At 42.0% G+C, this 18,719-nt stretch overlaps 1 protein-coding gene across 7 annotated transcripts in view; it reads right to left on the reverse strand.

Moving 5' to 3' along the window:
* Positions 1–18,719, reverse strand: part of AOPEP (aminopeptidase O (putative)) — a 348,826-nt gene that overhangs the window by 108,092 nt on the left and 222,015 nt on the right. For all 7 annotated transcript variants that reach the window (XM_087444292.1, XM_087444291.1, XM_087444290.1 and 4 more), the window contains one exon: positions 8,820–8,863. In XM_087444292.1, coding sequence (XP_087300418.1) covers positions 8,820–8,863 — 44 coding nt within the window. The remainder of the gene's footprint in view (positions 1–8,819; positions 8,864–18,719) is intronic.

Genomic DNA, 18,719 nt, shown 5'->3' on the forward strand with positions numbered 1-18,719 from the left:
TGCATGCACATGTGCAGTCATATGCCTGTATGTGAGTGTGCTCACGTGTGTGGGCGTGTGCATACTCACGTGGGGCAGGGGTAGGGTGACTTAAAGGGAGGAGGCATCTCTCAGAGCACCTTAAATCAAGAGGATCATTCTTTCTTGGGCTTGATTTATTTGGTTAGTTGTAGGGAGAGGCGCTGGAAATAGTCCCAACTGGCATAACTGATCTCCCAGGAGGAGGAAAGTGGGGCTGGAGGGGCCACTTACAGAAGTGTCCAAGGAGACCTGAAGTTGTTTTATTTTCTATTGAAATGTGTGAGGCAGGAAGGTAAGATAGATTTTTATAATTTCCATTGAAGACAGGATGGTCAATGGAAGGCCTGTTGTTGTTGGAATGAATGCAGATGGTGGCAACTTGTCTGGCACCAGGGTGTGGGTGTGGGTGTGTGTGTGTGTGTGTGTGTGTGTGTGTGTGTGTGTGTGTGTCACTTGGTGGAGCTGAGCTTCCGCCCCAAGGCTTGAGCAGTGCTGGAGGTTCTGCTGGCCTCTAAGTTGTCTGTCCTGATTTAGAGGCAAGGGCTCGTTTTCTTCCCTGTCCTTCCTTCATTGGTGCTTCTGTCTAAGTGGCCCCTTCATTTGCTTCCTTTCCACCCAGATAGCGATACTCCTGTGTTTGGAGCCCTGGGGCGAAAAGCTCTTGTCACCCGTTCCTGGAGAGAGACTCGGGTAAACCACAGAAAGAGGCTGACTCTGAACCGAGCTTTGTTGTGCTGTGGCATTGTAGGAAAACAGGCATTCTTAAAACTTCCACAACTTAAGAGGAAGATGGAGAACTTAGAAAGGATTTAGAAAAGAGCAGTAGTGATGATCAAAGGGGTAAGCACACTGGATCCACGAGGGAGGGCAAGGGAACTGGGATTAAATATCCTGAAGAAGAGAAGTCTGGGGAGTGACTTCATAGCCATTTTTGAGTGATTTTACAAAAGATGGTGAACAGCTGTTGGGCATCCCCATGGAGAAGTAAGAGTACATGGACATAAATTTCCTTCGGGGAATTTTAGCTTAAAGACACTTCTTTAGGGGTGGGATGGGGGAGGGGCTGGGGAGTTGAGTCCTGGAGTGTTACTGAGTAGGGGCCAAGTCCTCACCTGAGAAGACTGAGAATAGGCAAACCCTTCTCTATGTGGCAAACATTTGGGGGATGCCTATTGGGCACAAGGTTCTGTGGAAGATTGAGATGGGAAACCTCAGGGTGTGGCTGTCTGATAGGGACATATGACAGACACAAGTCAGAATGCTGTCAGTATGCGTAGAGAGATGGGGGACTCTACGAGTGTGGAAGAGGCACCAACGGCTTCAGGTGGGACAGCTGGAAGGGGGACGGGGGAGGTGCATTAGGGGAGTCTTCTCAAAGAAGGCAAGGCTTGAACTGTGTCATGGAGGAAGGCTGTGCTGTCCCAAACGATGGGGCAGGACCAGCAGAAATGGAAAGAAAGTGTATGCAGGGCAAAGAGAGCAGAGGCAGGAAAGCTCAGAGACATGGTCAGCTGGGATGGCACACAGAATGAGGTAAAAGGGAAATGGGGAGTCCTGTGAGGACCCTGAAGTCCTGCCATTGAGCCTTGGCTTAATCAAGGAGGCTCCGCATCAGGGCTGCAAAATGACACAAACAGAATAGAGTCAAGGAAGAGTAACCAAAGGAGAAGAGGCTGGAGGCAGGGAGACCAAAGGGTAGGCTGTGAATGTGTTCAAATGAGAGGCAATGAGAGGAGGCCTAAACTGATGTGGAATGCTGGGGATGGATGTGGAGGGTAGCAGTGGATGAGTGTCATTGGAAGGGTGAGAGATGGTAGGCAGACAATAGGCCCCATTGCTCTCTGCAGGACGACTTTCCATAGAACGTATATGCCCAAGTATAATCTGTACTACAGTCTATGACCTGGACAACCAGCCAGGCCAACTTTGAGGGTTACTGCACTAAGTATTAAGGCAAATTTTACTTTGCCATACTTATCATTTGCATGCACAGATACCATTACACAGGGACACTAAAAACAAAACAAATAAAAACTCCTCTATACACTGCCAACTAAAGGCATAAAAGTAGTAACTACTGCTTATTAAACACCTACTATGTAACAGACACTTTAAACTCATTTAAACCTCATTTAAACTTTACAATATCTGTGCAAGGTAAATATTATCATCCCCATCTTAGAGATGAACAAATAAAGGTTCCAAGAAGTTAAAGGACTTATCCAAGTGGCCACACAGGTGGCACTTGAAGAGCTAGGATTCACACTTATGTTGCCTGGCTGCAAAGCCCCTGCTTTTCTTTCTGTGCTGAACTCAGGCTTCACAATACATCAGCTCGTGATTTATGGAGCAGACAAGCAGAAGGAGAGGGCCTGTGCTCACTCCAGACAACGCTGATTTCTTCCCGCTCATATCTCTCCTGCTGAAGGTGGCCTGGCCTCTGCTGTGGTTGCCCTGTTTGCCCTTCAATTACAGTTCTGAAAAGACAGGGAGACCCTTAGGAGGGGCAAAAGTGTGAGAACAGAAGAGTTCGTCATTCAGCTGCATTCAGGAGCAAAAGACACTCTCCTATGAATGAAAAGAACATGTGTTTTCAGAACACTTTCCCTAGGAAAGGTTCAAAGCATCTTATAACCGTTATCACTTCATTCCTCATAATATCCTTCTGAAGTGGGTGTCAATTGTTGTGTGGCTTTTTAGCAGATGGAGAAACTGCAGCATAAGAAGAATGGACAAAGTCAGCCCAGCCAAAGAGCTAAAGAAAAGACTTCCAGCGTCAGTGCAGACATCGAACTGCACGGATCCTGTTTGCAGATTGCTAATGTGGAATAAGATGTTAAACTATCCAAGGAAGATGAAAGCATTAACTTCTGCTATTAAAAAAAATTTTTTAAGGTAGTGTAAGTGGCTTTACCTCCCAAGGAAATTATGAGAAACTGTGTGAAAATGCTTAATTTTCAGGGAAAAAATGGACTATATGTTTTAGGAAAGAAAATAACATGTATGTAACTTTTGCTGTTTTGATCATAATTATTGAGATGACAGTGGAGGTGAATTTATAGGTCTGGACTTAGATATATAGCAGTGGTAAAGCTGCAAGTTGACTTTTTTCAAATCAAGACACTCAGAGTCTAAGCCAGTAGTGAATGTTTCCCTTCTGAGATCATGTGGCTTAAATAATCACAACAGACAAGCAGAAGCATTTCCACTTCAGTGGGACCCAGGATTTACAGGAAATTACTCTTCTGCATGTCTGATCACTATGGAAATTGATTTTATACAGATAGCTGCAAGTACACAGGCCCACGACGGCACGCCCTCCATATTTGTACTAGTGAGTGGTACTTCCCCCTCATTACTGAAGCCTGCTGGGTATCTGGAACAGCAGGTTGTTTTATTCTCTGGCTGGAGAGTTCCCTTGCTGTGCTCCAGTCCTGTAAGGCAACTCTGAGTTTCAGGGGTCCATCGCCAGTCCTATGTGAGCACACATAGTTAACACAGCAGGGGAGAAAATATGCTGGACACCCTGGCATGATGCTGGTTGGAAAATAAGCCGTGTTTAAAGTCGAGAAAGTGGGGCCGGCCCGGTGGTGCAAGCGGTTGGGTGCACGCGATCTGCTGCGGTGGCCCGGGGTTCGCTGGTTCGGATCCCGGGTGCGCACCGACGCACTGCTTGGCAAGCCATGCTGTGGCGGCGTCCCATATAAAGTGGAGGAAGATGGGCACAGATGTTAGCCCAGGGCGGTCTTCCTCAGCAAAAAAAAAGAGGAGGATTGGCGGATGTTAGCACAGGGCTGATCTCCTCACAAAAAAAAAAAAAAAAAAAAGTCGAGAAAGTGACTAATTGCTCTTCTGTTTGTGATGTTAAAGTCCATAGAAATAGACCCAGGCCTGAGTGAAAATGGTATTGCACGTGCTGTATTTTCTCGCTCTATTGATTTCTAAGCCTAGAGTGACAAGGTGGGGAGTTGATTATTAGCCATTTCTGCTAGTTGTGCCTATCAACTTGTTGCTGATCAGCAGAAACATCTTTATCACTCTTGGCTCCCACCTTCACCCTCTTGAGACTCTAAAGATCACATTCTATCTGTGCCTCTAAAGGAAAGCACATGGCCCCAGCAACTTTCATATGAACTAAATGATAGACAAAAGAACTTCGGAAGTGCAGGTACTAGATGCATGCAAGCTTTGGGAACTTCAGTGCTCAGGGTCTGAAATGGAAAATGCCCTTGTTCTGGAATGTAACTTACATTCTGTATGAATTTTTAAATTTTAGGAATTTATGTTTTTAAGTCCCCTCTCTAGATGTGGATACAACTAGTGCACATCTCAAAGCCTTGCACATGGTTACCTATTTTCTTGATCAAAACAAGTCATTGGTGCTTCAGTAGATAATGAAGATTGCTGACGTAACATTTATAAAACGAGTACTCCCTAGCTCCGTGAGGGAGAAACAGTACTGAATTAAAACAAACACATGAACATGCTCACACAAACACAACAACTGATGAGCAACGAAAGACTCGGTAGCTGTTGATCCAGGTAGAATAGGAGGTGGGCAGGACACTCTTGTACCAAGGCAGGCTGGGACCCAGGATTTGTCTGAATTTCCTTCTAAGCACTTTTAGATTTGTCTTCCCTTGGTCTCATAAAACATCAGCACTTAAACAGAAAGCTCACATTGAAGACATCTGAAACACATCTCCTCATCTCTCCCCTTCCACCTTCAAATACTCTCCCTTCCACTCCTCTGCTCCATACTGATTCCCGAGACAAAACAGCTGCCCATGTGCTCAGCATTCTTCCGAGTGTAACTGAGTAACAGAGTGTAACCAAGAAGGAAAGGACAGGCTCACGCTGGATTCCTCTATTCAACTTTCACAACCAATTAACCAAGGATTCCCTGCGGCACCTCTGGAACACCCCTCAAATCTGTTCATTACTCTCAAACCCCACTGCCACCATCCCTGCCACGGTTCCAGCTCTAGATCTTTTGAGTGAACTGCTGTATTGGTTTCTTTTTTTTTTTTTAAAGATTTTATTTATTCATTTTTTTCCCCCCAAAGCCCCAGCAGATAGTTGTATGTCATAGGTTCACATCCTTCTAGTTGCTGTACGTGGGACTCGGCCTCGCGCTGGACGGAGAAGTGGTGCCTTGGGGCGCGCCCGGGATCCAAACCCGGGCCGCCAGCATCAGAGCGCGCACACTTAACCGCTAAGCCACGGAGCCGGCCCATGTATTGGTTTCTAATTGGTCTCCTGACTTCTAGTTTTCCCCACCCTCATCTACCTTCCACACTGCCCCCCCCCAGAGTATCTTTCCAATCTGCTGATGGCACTACTCTACTTAAAACCTTCAGTGGTGGGGCCGGCCCCGTGGCTTAGCGGTTAAGTGCGCGCGCTCCGCTCCTGGCTGCCCGGGTTCGGATCCCGGGCGCACACCGACGCACCGCTTCTCCGGCCATGCTGAGGCCGCGTCCCACATACAGCAACTATAAGGATGTGCAACTATGACATACACCTATCTACTGGGGCTTTGGGGGGAAAAAAAAAAGGAGGATTGGCAATAGATGTTAGCTCAGAGGCGGTCTTCCTCAGCAAAAAGACGAGGATTAGCATGGATGTTAGCTCAGGGCTGATCTTCCTCACAAAAAAAAAAAAAGACCTTCAGTCGTACCTCTTTGCCTGAAGGCTCAAGGCTAGGATTGATGAGACCTTTCTCTGTGCACCCAGAAGCTCCCCAGAGTACTTCCTACACTGAGTCATAATGATCTGTTTCATGTATGTCTTCAACAGTAGAGTAGGAGCTCCCTGAGGGCTAGACATGGAATTTATTCCTTTCTGTTCCCTACCATCTAGCCTAAAGCCTGGCAGGTGCTCAAGAGAGAATGTTAAATTAACTGAAGTCAGAGAACAACGCAAAGGCAGTATGACAGAAGGTGCTAGCCCCTGAACACTAACTTGCTGGTCTCATTTGAAACCTTGCCCTGTTCAGAATGGCTTACATGCCTAACAGATGTGCCTGAGGATCAGTTTGCAACACGGCCAAAGATTAGAGGCTCTGGGGGTAGGTGTGGGGCCTTTGGAGACCTAGATAAAATTGGTACAATATGCTGCATAGGTAACAGGGTAAACAGTCTGTTTTAATAGCTGAATTAGATTCTGAGGTTAGTCAGCAGGAAAGAAGATGTTTGAGTTTCAAAAAATATTCTAGTATACCTCCTGAAATAGATTCATTGTAGGAATGAAATTGCCTTAACTTTTAAGGAGAATTGTAAAAAGAAGCTTGAACCTGCTAACCAAAACATGATCCTAACCAGGAGAGGCATCCTCTCAAAGGGTGAAGGTTGGTGGTCGGTGGCCACCATTAAACAGAGACATTGCTCTTAACTTCCACAATCACAACAAAAGTCTCTTTGTGGGCCCACAGTGTGTTGCCTCAATAAATATTCACATGATAAAATCCAGGTCCCCCAGTGCCAGAGGGCTCGGGGCCATCCAAATGAACTCCATACCCTTATTAGGAAGAGGATGAAAAGAAAGAAGACCTCCCAACCTAAAAATGCACTTCGTTGCTTTCATGCAAATTGCTATATTTGTGGCCTAAGAAGTTCTTTTGAAAGAACACATAATCATCACTCAGAAACAGACTTTGCCAACAGGAGGTAATACACCATTTCTATTAATTTTCTTTTATTTCCTGCATTAGTTCCTAAGGAAACTGCTCCATTCTATCAGAGAACCTGAAAAGTTATTCCAGGGCAGGTACAAAAGAAAAGGAAAAAAAATACATCTTGCAGGTAAACTGCTGTAGTTGACCTTAGGAATAATAGCCACATCTGATGTGATTTTTACATAAAGAAAACGCATATGTCTGCATAAAAAGAAAGAATGGTAAATCTGAAACATTTCAGACCTTCTAAAACAAACCACACTTCTTTTGAGCAGCCTCCTGAAAAGCTAATTTTCTTGGCCAATTACTAAAGTCCTATGCAATCTCCTGGATAAGACTTCCTTCAGCATCAAAAGGCATGAACATGAAGAAGTAGAAACAAAAGAATTTATCACATAATATGGGTATGTGAATTCTGTATGATGCACTGGCTTGCTTTATGTGTGTGTGTTCCCATCTGATTAAAAAAAACCCAACAAAGACACTTCTAACTGTTGAAGCAAGAACTGGAGGTAGAAAGTAGAAAATGGGGAGTTTAAAACAAAAAAGGCCAGGCAAAAATCTAATGCTAGAAACAAATCTCACGTCTTCATCGTCACTGGATCCTCCCCTGAATTTGCATGTTATCTGCTGGTAGCATAAGCCCTGACACCTTACCTGTTAGACACCCAAGTTAGACTGCCTCTAAGACAGGCTCATCAACATGGAGGTGTCTCGCCTTGCATGGATCTAAGCCTAAGTCTGTGTGAAAGAATTCATTTCCACATTTGGAAATCTGCTACGAGCATAAAAACATAGCTAAAACTGTGGGTCAGAAAGGAGAGTAATGTTGGCTCTTCTTCAAAGAAATCTTTAATTTCTCAAGATGCTCCCCTTTAACATGTGAATACCAATTTTGCTATCAGAAATTATATTTCAGGGTATTTACTTTTAGTGCCTAAAGTAAGGTAAGAAATTAGAAGGAGGGGGTAGGAAGGAACCTAGTCTAAACTTTGACGTGGGTCTTAAACCTCCTCTATGAATCCCTGCAGGTGGTCAGCCAGACTAAAACCGGACACCTCCAAGGAAGAGAATCTCCTTCTGTTCCAGGGCAGTGAGCTCTATGCAAAGAGCATGGGCAAGAACCAGACAGACCTAATTCCAATCAAAGCCATCTCCCTTGCTAATAACAGATCTTGGGAAGTTACTTAACCTCTGGGAGCCTTAGTTTCCTCGTTCAGAACATAGTGGAGAGCAGAGTCTCTAGAGACAGACGGCCTGGGCACAAATCCCAGCCCTGCCACATACAGCTGTGAGACCCCTGCTGCTTACTCAGTCCCTCAGTCCTCTTATTGGTAAAATAGAGATAGAAACATAATGCACCAAACAGTGTTGTTTGGAGGATTAACTGAGTGCCTGCATAGAGTAACCTTCCAGTAAGTGTTGGCTTATAATAATTCTATGAGTAGGATGATGATTATGAAGGGTGCTGTAATAAGAATTAAATGATTGACTATATGTAGATCCTGGGTACACTGCCTGATGAACAGATGATTATTGTTACAACTCTATCAATCATTAACTGAGCACCTGCTTTTCATATATATTATCTCATTCAATCCTCCCTAAAACTCTGCCAGAGAGGGTGGTAAGCTGAAATTTGGAGGGATGAAGTGAGTTGCTTGGAATTTCATAGTTAGGAAGGGGCAGAGCTGGGTGAGAATCTAGGAGAGATTGACTTCAAATCCCAGGCTCTCATTACTACACTACATTTTCACCTTCAATTATAGTGTTTCCTTATATTAAGCCATGTTAACTAGAGCCACTCTACCTTGTAGAACTTTCCTCTCGTCCATTCTGTTCCACAGCAGCTGAAGCTGCAAAGTGTCCTTGCTTTGCCTCCTCTACCACTCTTGGTGCTCCTGACTCTGGGGCTCCCCGCTATGTGCACTGGTTCCCGACATCCACATGGGCCCATCTCTAGGCCCAGTTGGTCATCCCGGTACTCCCACTGGCTGGGCTAGGTCCTTGCCTCTATTAAGAGAGGAAGAGTAAACTTTCTAGGTTATAACACACCAAACCACGGCAGAGTCATTTTTAACAGTAAAAGTAAAGCTGGACTCTTAATTCCTAAATCGGTCCTCACCGTTTTTCTTCTGGGATGTTCTCCAACAGCATTTGAAGGAAATCCTGGAATAAGAAAAAAGCAAACCATTAAAGATGTCCATCAATAAATAATCTGCCCAAAATCATGCCAGAGACCAAGCGTTCCCAGCTGCTGACAGCTCACCTGCTAGGAAAACTAGGCCTGTGCTTAACTTATTAGACTCTACACTCAATTTATTAATTTACCAGGGCTTCCATCCAATCAGTTAAAGAGATTTGTTTTGTAAAAACCACAAACAAATTGAAAAACGTAATGTTTGGTATTTTTACCTAACCCAACAGTTTATTTCACTTGGTGTTTAACAATTTTTAAAAGGCCAGCCATAGCATAAAGCACTTAACCATGTTCTCCTCTTCACGAGCTTTCCTTAAAGATCCTGCTACATACTGAACAATCTCAACTCTGAGAGGCTACTAACTAATTTGAAACTTTCCTGCATTGCTCTTTGGAGAGAGAAAGACAAAAATCAAGATGATTAATATCCCAAACGAGGAACAAAAATGTCACAATTACAAAAATGGTTCACAGGCCCCTGCCTCCATCTGTAGTCTCTTCTAGTGCCACTGTGCAAATCCTCAACTGTTTGACATTTAGGATGATTCAATGATAGATTCTTTTAACCTAAAGACATGACTTAACACACGCACCTATTTTTCCCTTTACTAAGGAAAATTTCAAACACATTTGAAAGCAGACAAAAGAGCATAATTAACTTTTATGTACCTATTAACCCACCGCCAATCTGTCCCATCCACTTACCTCCTGTATTATTTAGAAGTGAATTGCAAACATTACTTAATTTCATCCATTAATGTTTCAGTAAATACTATATCTCTAAAAGTTAAGGACTCTTTTAAAAATAACCACAATACCATAGGCCTAAAAAATTTACATATGAATGTTTAAAATCACATTTAAATTTAATTTGCACCTTGACTATTTTATGACCAATCTTTTCAGCCCATCTAATGGCTGGAATCTTGATTTGGTCTCAACTAGGTTTGTCAAATAAAATATAGGATGCCCAGTTAAACTGGGGGCATACTTACACTAAAAAATTATTTATTGTTTATCTGAAATTTGAATTCAACTGGGTGTTGTACACTTTTATTTGCTAAATGGGTAAGCCTAGTGTTATCCCTCTGTTTTCTGAAGGTTTGATAAGATACATTTTGGATAAATATAGAACATGAAACAAAAACAATATTTAACTTTCTAGGGACTTGATATTGAACAAAAAATAAGAACTACACTTGAAGTCTTTCTTTTAATAAATTGAAAAAAATCTTTTAAAACGGATCTTTTAAAGAGGGATCTGTGTGTAGGCCAGATGACCAAATATGATACTGCCAAATGAGCGTCCTTCCACATCGAAGCCCCCCGCCCCCTGCCAACCAAGTCTGCAGATCCAGGGTCAGCGTACGGCTCTGAGGAGATCCACTTAACTCACAGGGTGAGATGGAAGCAGCAGCACAGACCTTCATATTACAAACAGATGGAATTACAGAGGAATGGAAATCTGCAAACAATTTGTATGACAAGGTATTCTTTTTCTATCATGGCACTAAGCATAGCCATCACTACACTGGTGAAGCCAGCTGTCCCTTTCTATGCGTTTATGGGTGGTTAGGTCCATTTCTTCCAGAGGCAAAGTCTCCCTATTAAGAGCACTGATGAAAGATTTATTTCTTGCAATCTCTGTTCTCCTTCTAAGACATTACTTGTCTATTGCTGCTTCACCTAAAATAAATGATACAAAGAAAAACAAAACTAATATTAAAAACATGGATCATGGAGTCCAAATGGAAAGGGACAACTGCAAATAGAATAATGCCTCACATCTGAAGTCCTTCCTAGCACCTACAGTGGATATATGGAGAAAAAACAAAGGAAACAAGAGTAATATTTAGAATGTGAAGAATTATTTTTGCTGGAGGGTCTTAAAATCATTATTTTTATTATTTTATTAATTATTTTATAAAAAAGTTGAATTAGAAATTAATTTATCACAATCTGATATATTAATAGACTACTTCGCAAATATTTCATTGGCTGACTGACAGTATGCTTGCTCCTTAAAAATCTAAGTACTGTAATGATAATTTCTTACTAATTTCACTTCATTATCTTCTTATAGTCCATATCAACTTATTCCATATTTGTTCAGTAATTTATGCTCAGTTATATGGGGTAAAATTACATTAACTCAATGGCAAGGGGGAGAATTCAACTGCATGAGAAGCAGGAAATTCAAAGTTAACCTTAATTTTGCCCTTTTGCATTGTCCAATTGTAATTGGATCTTTCTTTATAGGACTGCAGAGCACAACGTTCCAGAATTTTGTGTGAATACAGGAAAGGTGCAGGAGGTCCCCAAGAAACCTTGCTTCATTTTTAAAGAAGGATAGCTGTCCCCCCCCCAGTAGGTGGCCACCTGCCTCTTCCTACATCAGAGCTGAGACCTGCAGGCCACATTAACAGTTAGCTGGAGGCTGCCAATCAATGCTGGGGACAACAGGTCTAGGGAATCACACTGGATCACAAAAACCGAACATCTCTTGAGCATCTCTAAGACATGGTGCCTGTATTCCCACCGGTTATGTGAATGTTCATCTACAGTGTAGACATTCTTCTTCTGTCCTGGGCCTTATCCAATCCATGAAGACACTTGGTCTTATCCAGGCAGTCACTGTACCACCTAACAGTGGAACCAATCCAACTGACCCTTCTTACTCCTTTCATAGACCTAATCTTTAACCACAAACTGCTAGTTTTCCTGGTTCTTTTCGTAAATTGGCATATAACCATGAAATGGACTCATCATGGAAGCTTTTCTCCGCTCTCCACAACAGAATGACATTTTTATGTCTCTTATGATTATTCCTTCCCTCACCTTTTTTTTTTTTTATAATTTTATTTATTTATTTTTCTCCCCCCAAAGCCTTAGTAGATAGTTGTATGTCATAGCTGCACATCCTTCTAGTTGCTGTATGTGGGACGTGGCCTCAGCATGGCTGGAGAAGCGGTGCATTGGTGCACGCCCAGGATCCGAACCCGGGCCGCCAGCAGCAGAGCGCATGCACTTAACCGCTAAGCCACGGGGCCAGCCCTCCTCACCTTTTTAAATTCTTTTTCAGTTCTTTCATCTGTCTTCACTCTTCCCTTTAGTATGTTGGCACTTTTATAAAAGCAACTTACAAATATTAATTGCACAAGGAGGACTTTCCTTTAAGGCCGATTCTAGGATAAACTGACAGCATCTAGGACACTGACATTGATCTAGGATCATTGACAAAGTCAGTTAGCAACAAATGCTTAGGGGTCCCAATTTGTCACTTCTACAGTACGCCTGAAAAACTAAAAACTTTGGTTTTAAAAGATTAAAACCAAAGGTAGGGGCCAGTCCGGTGGCACAAGCGGTTAAGTGCACACACTCCGCTGCGGCGGCCCGAGGTTCGCCGGTTCAGATCCCGGGCGCGCACTGATGCACCACTTGTTAAGCCATGCTGTGGCAGCGTCCCATATAAAGTAGAGGAAGATGGGCACAGATGTTAGCCCAGGGCCAGTCTTCCTCAGCAAAAAAGAGGAGGATTGGCATGGATGTTAGCTCAGGGCTGGTCCTCCTCACAAAAAAAAAAAAAAAAAAAAAAAAAATCCAAAGGTAAAAACCAAAACGAACAAACAAAAATCCTGCTGTTTTGATAGTAGGCTGGGATGAAATTTTATCTGGATCCTTAGAAATTGTTGGAAGCCCACACTCCAGTCAAAAACCACATTCTGTGAGGATGTTTTTTTCATTTCCTACTCTCCTAATAATCTATACGCTAATCGGGTCAGTCCCAGACAGCTTATTTTTATTAACACCTACCAACACTAAATTAAGCATTATGATTGAAAAAAAAAACTACACTGATTTTTGGCACATGGCTAATTTGGTAATTATTTTTTAGTCTTGGTGTAAGTATTCAATACAAAGCAGGTGCATGTAGATTCTACTGGATAAACTGACATTGGCTTGATAATTACACAGGATTAGCAATTTCTGTCAGATGTTTTATGAATAATTACCACGGTTATGGGGGAGAGAGGTAGGAGAGGCAAAATGAATAATGGAAATGTTGAAGCAAGGACAGGGTTGGCAGGGTAAGAACTGAGAAGAAATGAAATGGTCAGGAAGAAGTCATTGTTAAGCCTAAGGGAACAGTTTTAGTGGGGTCTGGAAAGATGATAATACCTAAATGCTGGACAGGTTGGGTGTTAGGAAGGGAAGGGATTAAGAAGTAAATTGGAGAAAGAATAAATTGAGGGATTTCTGAGTAAAGAAACTAGATGATAGCCTTCCTTAAAAAAAAACAAAGAAAACCAGCAAAAACTTTACCAGCACCATCCAGAGAAGGAAAGAAGTACATAGCCTCATGGCATAAACTTCAAAAACAGACAACTAAGGAAAGAAACATAAGATTCCAACACAGCCTGCAACCCTCCCTCTGCACAACCCCCAATCTCATGCTTAGCAATAGTGGGACTGGTGAATTGCCCAAACCCCACAAATACCCACACATTTGGAATGAAAGAGGAATATATTTATATTTCCTCTTTTCTTGACTGTGGAGAAACTAGAAAAGTTTGCTAGAGAGAGATGAGTAAAACTTGGGAAATAAATAACTGAGGATGACACTCTTTGATGAACTATATAGGTTCCAGAGCTCTAAGCTGAACTAGAAGGACAGTATTAATTGAGAGAGTACCTGCAGTGGGAAAAAGCTGCACCCAAATTAGATGAAGAGATTTTGGCTGGCGACATGTAACAAAATTTCAAGAGTTAGTGGAGCCAAATTCTTGCAACAAAGGTTGTACACAGCTCCAGTGGAACTCTTCCCCTCCACCTCTCCATGCATAGTATACAAGCTTCAAACTGCACCTCAGAGGGGAAGAAAAATATATCTAAGATGTGTTGGGAAAGAAATCAGAGAAAATGTTCCAAAACATATGAGAATAAATAAAAGGGCAGGACAGGGCCGGCCCCGTGGCTTAGCGGTTAAGTGCGCGTGCTCTGCTACTGGCTGCCCGGGTTCGGATCCCGGGCGCACACTGAGGCACCGCTTCTCTGGCCATGCTGAGGCCGTGTCCCACATACAGCAACTAGAAGGACGTGCAACTATGACGTACAACTATCTACTGGGTCTTTGCGGGGGCGGGGAAAAAAAAAAAAAAGGAGGAGGATTGGCAATAGATGTTAGCTCAGAGCCGGTCTTCCTCAGCAAAAAGAGGAGGATTAGCATGGATGTTAGCTCAGGGCTGATCTTCCTCACACACACACAAAAAAAGCGCAGGACAGCACTACTCATATGGAGAATGAGCAAGAAGAAAAGTATGGCAACTATGCAAAAGAACAGAACAAAACCCACATAAAGAGAGAGACAGAAATAAGAAGCATAATAGAAGTCCGGCCCCGTGGCTTAGCGGTTAAGTGCGCGTGCTCCGCTACTGGCGGCCCGGGTTCGGATCCCGGGCGTGCACCGACGCACCGCTTCTCCGGCCATGCTGAGGCCGCGTCCCACATACAGCAACTAGAAGGATGTGCAACTATGACATAACAACTATCCACTGGGGCTTTGGGGGAAAAAACAAAAAGGAGGAGGATTGGCAATAGGTGTTAGCTCAGAGCTGGTCTTCCTTAGCAAGAAAGAGGAGGATTCAGCATGGATGTTAGCTCAGGGCTGATCTTCCTCACAAAAAAAAAAAAAAAGAAGAAGCATAATAGAAAAGACAAAGAATCTAGTCTTGAGGACAACATAATCCAAGGAACAGAAGAAAATTCTCCATGAATGCTTTAAACCATGAAATAAATTAACAAAAAATCATAATAAGAGCATAAATTCAGTAAAATGAAAGCTCAAAAACAAGATGACAAAACAACAAAATGAGATGAAAAGAGATATTGCAAAGCAAAGGAAATAAATTAAGGACCAAAACAATACCAGTATAGGAACATTAATAAAATACAAACAGCAAGAAAAAGAACAGACTTGAAAGAAAAAAACAATAATAATAATAAAAATAATAAGGTTGCTTGAGATAAACACATGCCATGAAGAACAAAAAGTCAAAAGCAATTAGAAAATAACAAATATGTAGGACAAAGATGACATAACATAAGGATAACTGGTAACCTTGAAATTCAGAACCCTGCAAGGGAAAAAAAAATGAATGTGTTCAAAGATACGATTGACACCATTTCACTGAAAAAAGGAAGAAGAGCAGCTAAGACTAAAAATGCACTCTGTTTTCCAGGAAAAAAAATCTGATGCAGACTCATGGACACCAAGCCATTTTCTGATTAAATTACTAAGCATCAAAGATAAAGAATTCTTCTGTCATTTGAGTGGTATAAAGAGGAAAAGGTAGGCTGACTTCAAAAGTTTCAACAGCAGTATTTAATGACAGAAGGCAGCTGAGCAACATCCACAAAGTTCTGAGAAATGAAAATGTGAACTAAGAATATTATATCCAGCCAGTTTGTAATTTAAGTATAAAGACAACAGGCAAACATTCTCAAGCACATAAGAACTCTGAAATCACAGAACTAGTGAGTCTGCAATTTGAACATCAATTGGATAAGGAAATTTAGCCAAGAAAGAGTTGAATCAAAATATTCATGAATATAGAAGCATGATAAAATGACGGGTGGTGAATTTAAATATAGAGCTAAGACTATATAACTGTGAAAATTATGGTTGCAGCAGATACTATATATGATATAAACCTTAATTGTGTAAAAGGTTTAAGATAAATTTAGAATGGGGAAAAAGTAGTGGAAGTACATAACTGCTGATTTCCTCATCTTTTACAGAAGTGAATAAATTGATGCTTTCTAAAAATGAAATATGTGGCTAAAGAGAAAAAAATAAGAATTTCAACCTCTTAAAGATTTTTTGTAATTGTGTTTCTTAACCATAGAAGAATCTTTTAGGAAATGATCTCTCTTACATTTATTTGAAGTTTGGGAAAGTTCTTTATATTCACTTTAGTTTCTTTCTCATTTTCTAAATTCAAGTAAAATAAAATTTAAAATAATTCATTAAAAAGCACCTACGACAGAGTGATGTCAGCATCGTGGTGGAGTGAGCTTGTCCCTTCGTCTCTCCCCACAGGATACAATGAAAAGGACATTCATAAACCAATAGAGGACATTCACACAACACAATAGACGTCTGAGAGATCCACACAGCCATACACCTGAAGGTGGGGGTGCTGGAACCCTTGGGAGGCAGTGGAAGGAGGTAAGCAAACCTCTTCCCCCTCCGCAGTGGCAGTGATCTAGGGCACAGGACCTTACGTGGTGGCCAGCGTAAGACTCTGAGAGGAAAAGGGGGAAAAGGCAGCCCTCAGCAGGAACTCTATAACTCTTGGAATTGCCTCCCAGCCTGTGAGAATGCTCCACACCGAGTCGGCTAAGCAATCGTGGGGGCGTCCCCACCAAGCTGGGCAGCCCAGGTGGGCAGATAATGAGTGGAGAGCAAAAGCTCAAAGGAACTCGCACTCGAAAGAAAGCGCCCCTCCCCTCCACCTGGCACACAAGCTCAGCTGGTCAGCCAGAGCAGGGGCAATCCCCGTCAGAGTGCCAGCGCCTACGTGTAAAGCAGCCAATGGGCAAATGCAGACAGGGCCTGTCGGCATAGCTTCCAACGGACAAGCAAAACTTCCAGGGGTCACGGCAGGCTCAGAACACACAGCTCCCGTCCGCACCAGTGGTGGCAGGTAGAACCTGTGACCAGACACAACCACTATGTGACGGCAAAAGTCTACCCCGTGAAATAGCATGAAGAAATATATTAACCTCCAGACCAGAAGGAAAAAGACAAGTAACCAGAAATCAATCCTGAAGCCACAGAAATTTACAACCTAAATGACAGAGAATTCAAAATAGTTATCACAAAGAAACTCAATGAGTTACAAGAAACTCAGAAAGACAGTTCAATGAACTCAGGAGTAAAATTACTGAACAGAGGGAATTCTTCACAAAAGAGATTAAAATTATAATAAAAAAAACAATCAGAAATGTTGGAGACGAAAAACACAATGAATGAGATAAAAAAAAATCTGGAATCCTTAAAAAACAGAGCTGATATTATGGAGGACAGAATTAGTAATTTAGAGGACAGAAATATAGAAATGCTTCAGATGGAGAAGGAGAGAAAACTAAGAGTAAAAAGAAATAAAGAAATTATCCAAGAAATGTTCAACTCAATTAGGAAATGCAATGTAAGGATTACAGGTATTCCAGAGGCAGAAGGGAGGGAGAATGGAGCAGAGAGCTTGTTCAAAGAAATAATAACTGAGAACTTCCCAAACCTGAGGAAGGAGCTGGTATTACATGTAAATGAAGCCAACAGAACACCTAATTACAACAATATAAAAAGACCTTCTCCAAGACATATAGTAGTAAAACTGGCAAAAGTCAATGACAAAGAAAAAGTATTAAGGGCAGCAAGGCAGAAAAAAATAACCAACAAAGGAAGCCCTATCGGGCTTTCAGCAGATTTCTCAGCAAAAATCTTACAGGCTAGCAGAGACTGGAATGATACATTCAAAATCCTAAAAGACAATAACTTTTCAGCCAAGAATACTCCATCAAGTGAAACTACACTTCAGATATGGCGGAGAAATAAAAACTTTCCCAGATAAACAAAAACTGGGGGAGTTCATCACCACAAGAGGCCCCCCTACAAGAAATGACCAAGAATGCCCTCATACCTGAAAAAAAAAAGAAAGGGTTAAAAAGCCTTGAGCAAAGAGATAAATAAACAGACAAAATCAGAAAATTGCAGGTCTCTACCACAACAAGTTAGCAAACATTTAATTATAACATTAAAGATAAAGAGAAAGAAAGCATCAAAAATCATTATAATCACTTCATTTTTTTTTTTTTTTGTGAGGAAGATCAGCGCTGAGCTAACGTCCGTGCTAATCCTCCTCTTTTTGCTGAGGAAGACCGGCTCTGAGCTAACATCTATTGCCAATCCTCTTCCTTTTTTTTGTTCCCCAAAGCCCCAGTAGATAGTTGTATGTCATAGTTGGACATCCTTCTAGTTGCTGTATGTGAGACGCGGCCTCAGCAGGGCCAGAGAAGCGGTGCGTCGGTGCGCGCCCAGGACCCGAACCCGGACCGCCAGGAGCGGAGCGCACGCACTTAACCGCTAAGCCACGGAGCCGGCCCTATAATCACTTCATTTTAATCACAAACTCACAGCACAAAATGGAATAAGTTGTGACAACAATAACTTAGATGGGGAAGAGGAAATGGATGGAACCTGCTTAGGCCAAGGACATAAGACGCTATCAGAAAATGCGCTGTGTCATCTATGAGATATTTTATACAAATCTCACAGTAATCACTAAACAAAAAATCAGAACAGAGACACAAATGATAAAGAGAAAACTGAGAAAACCATCATAGAGACCCACCAAACTGAACTGGCAGTCCAAAATACACAGGACGAGAAACAAGGGAAATATAGAACAACCAGAAAATAAGTGATAAAATGGCAGCATTAAGCCCTCATATATCAATAATAGCTCTAAATGTAAATGGATTGAATTCTCCAATCAAAAGACACAGAGTGGCAGAATGGATTAAAAAACAAGACCTAACAACATGCTGCCTCCAGGAAACACATCTCAGCTCTAAAGACAAATACAGGCTCAGAGTGAAGGGATGGAAGACAATACTCCAAGCTAATGGCAAACAAAAGAAAGCAGATGCTGCCATACTTAAATCACACAAAGTAGACTTTAAGATAAAAAAGGCAATGAGAGACAAAAAGAGGCAGTATATAATGACAAAAGGGACACTCCATCAAGAGGACATAACACTTAT

Source organism: Ceratotherium simum, chromosome 20 (genome assembly GCF_057802395.1).
Source record: "Ceratotherium simum simum isolate JZ-2026a chromosome 20, ASM5780239v1, whole genome shotgun sequence".
NCBI lineage: Eukaryota > Metazoa > Chordata > Mammalia > Perissodactyla > Rhinocerotidae > Ceratotherium > Ceratotherium simum.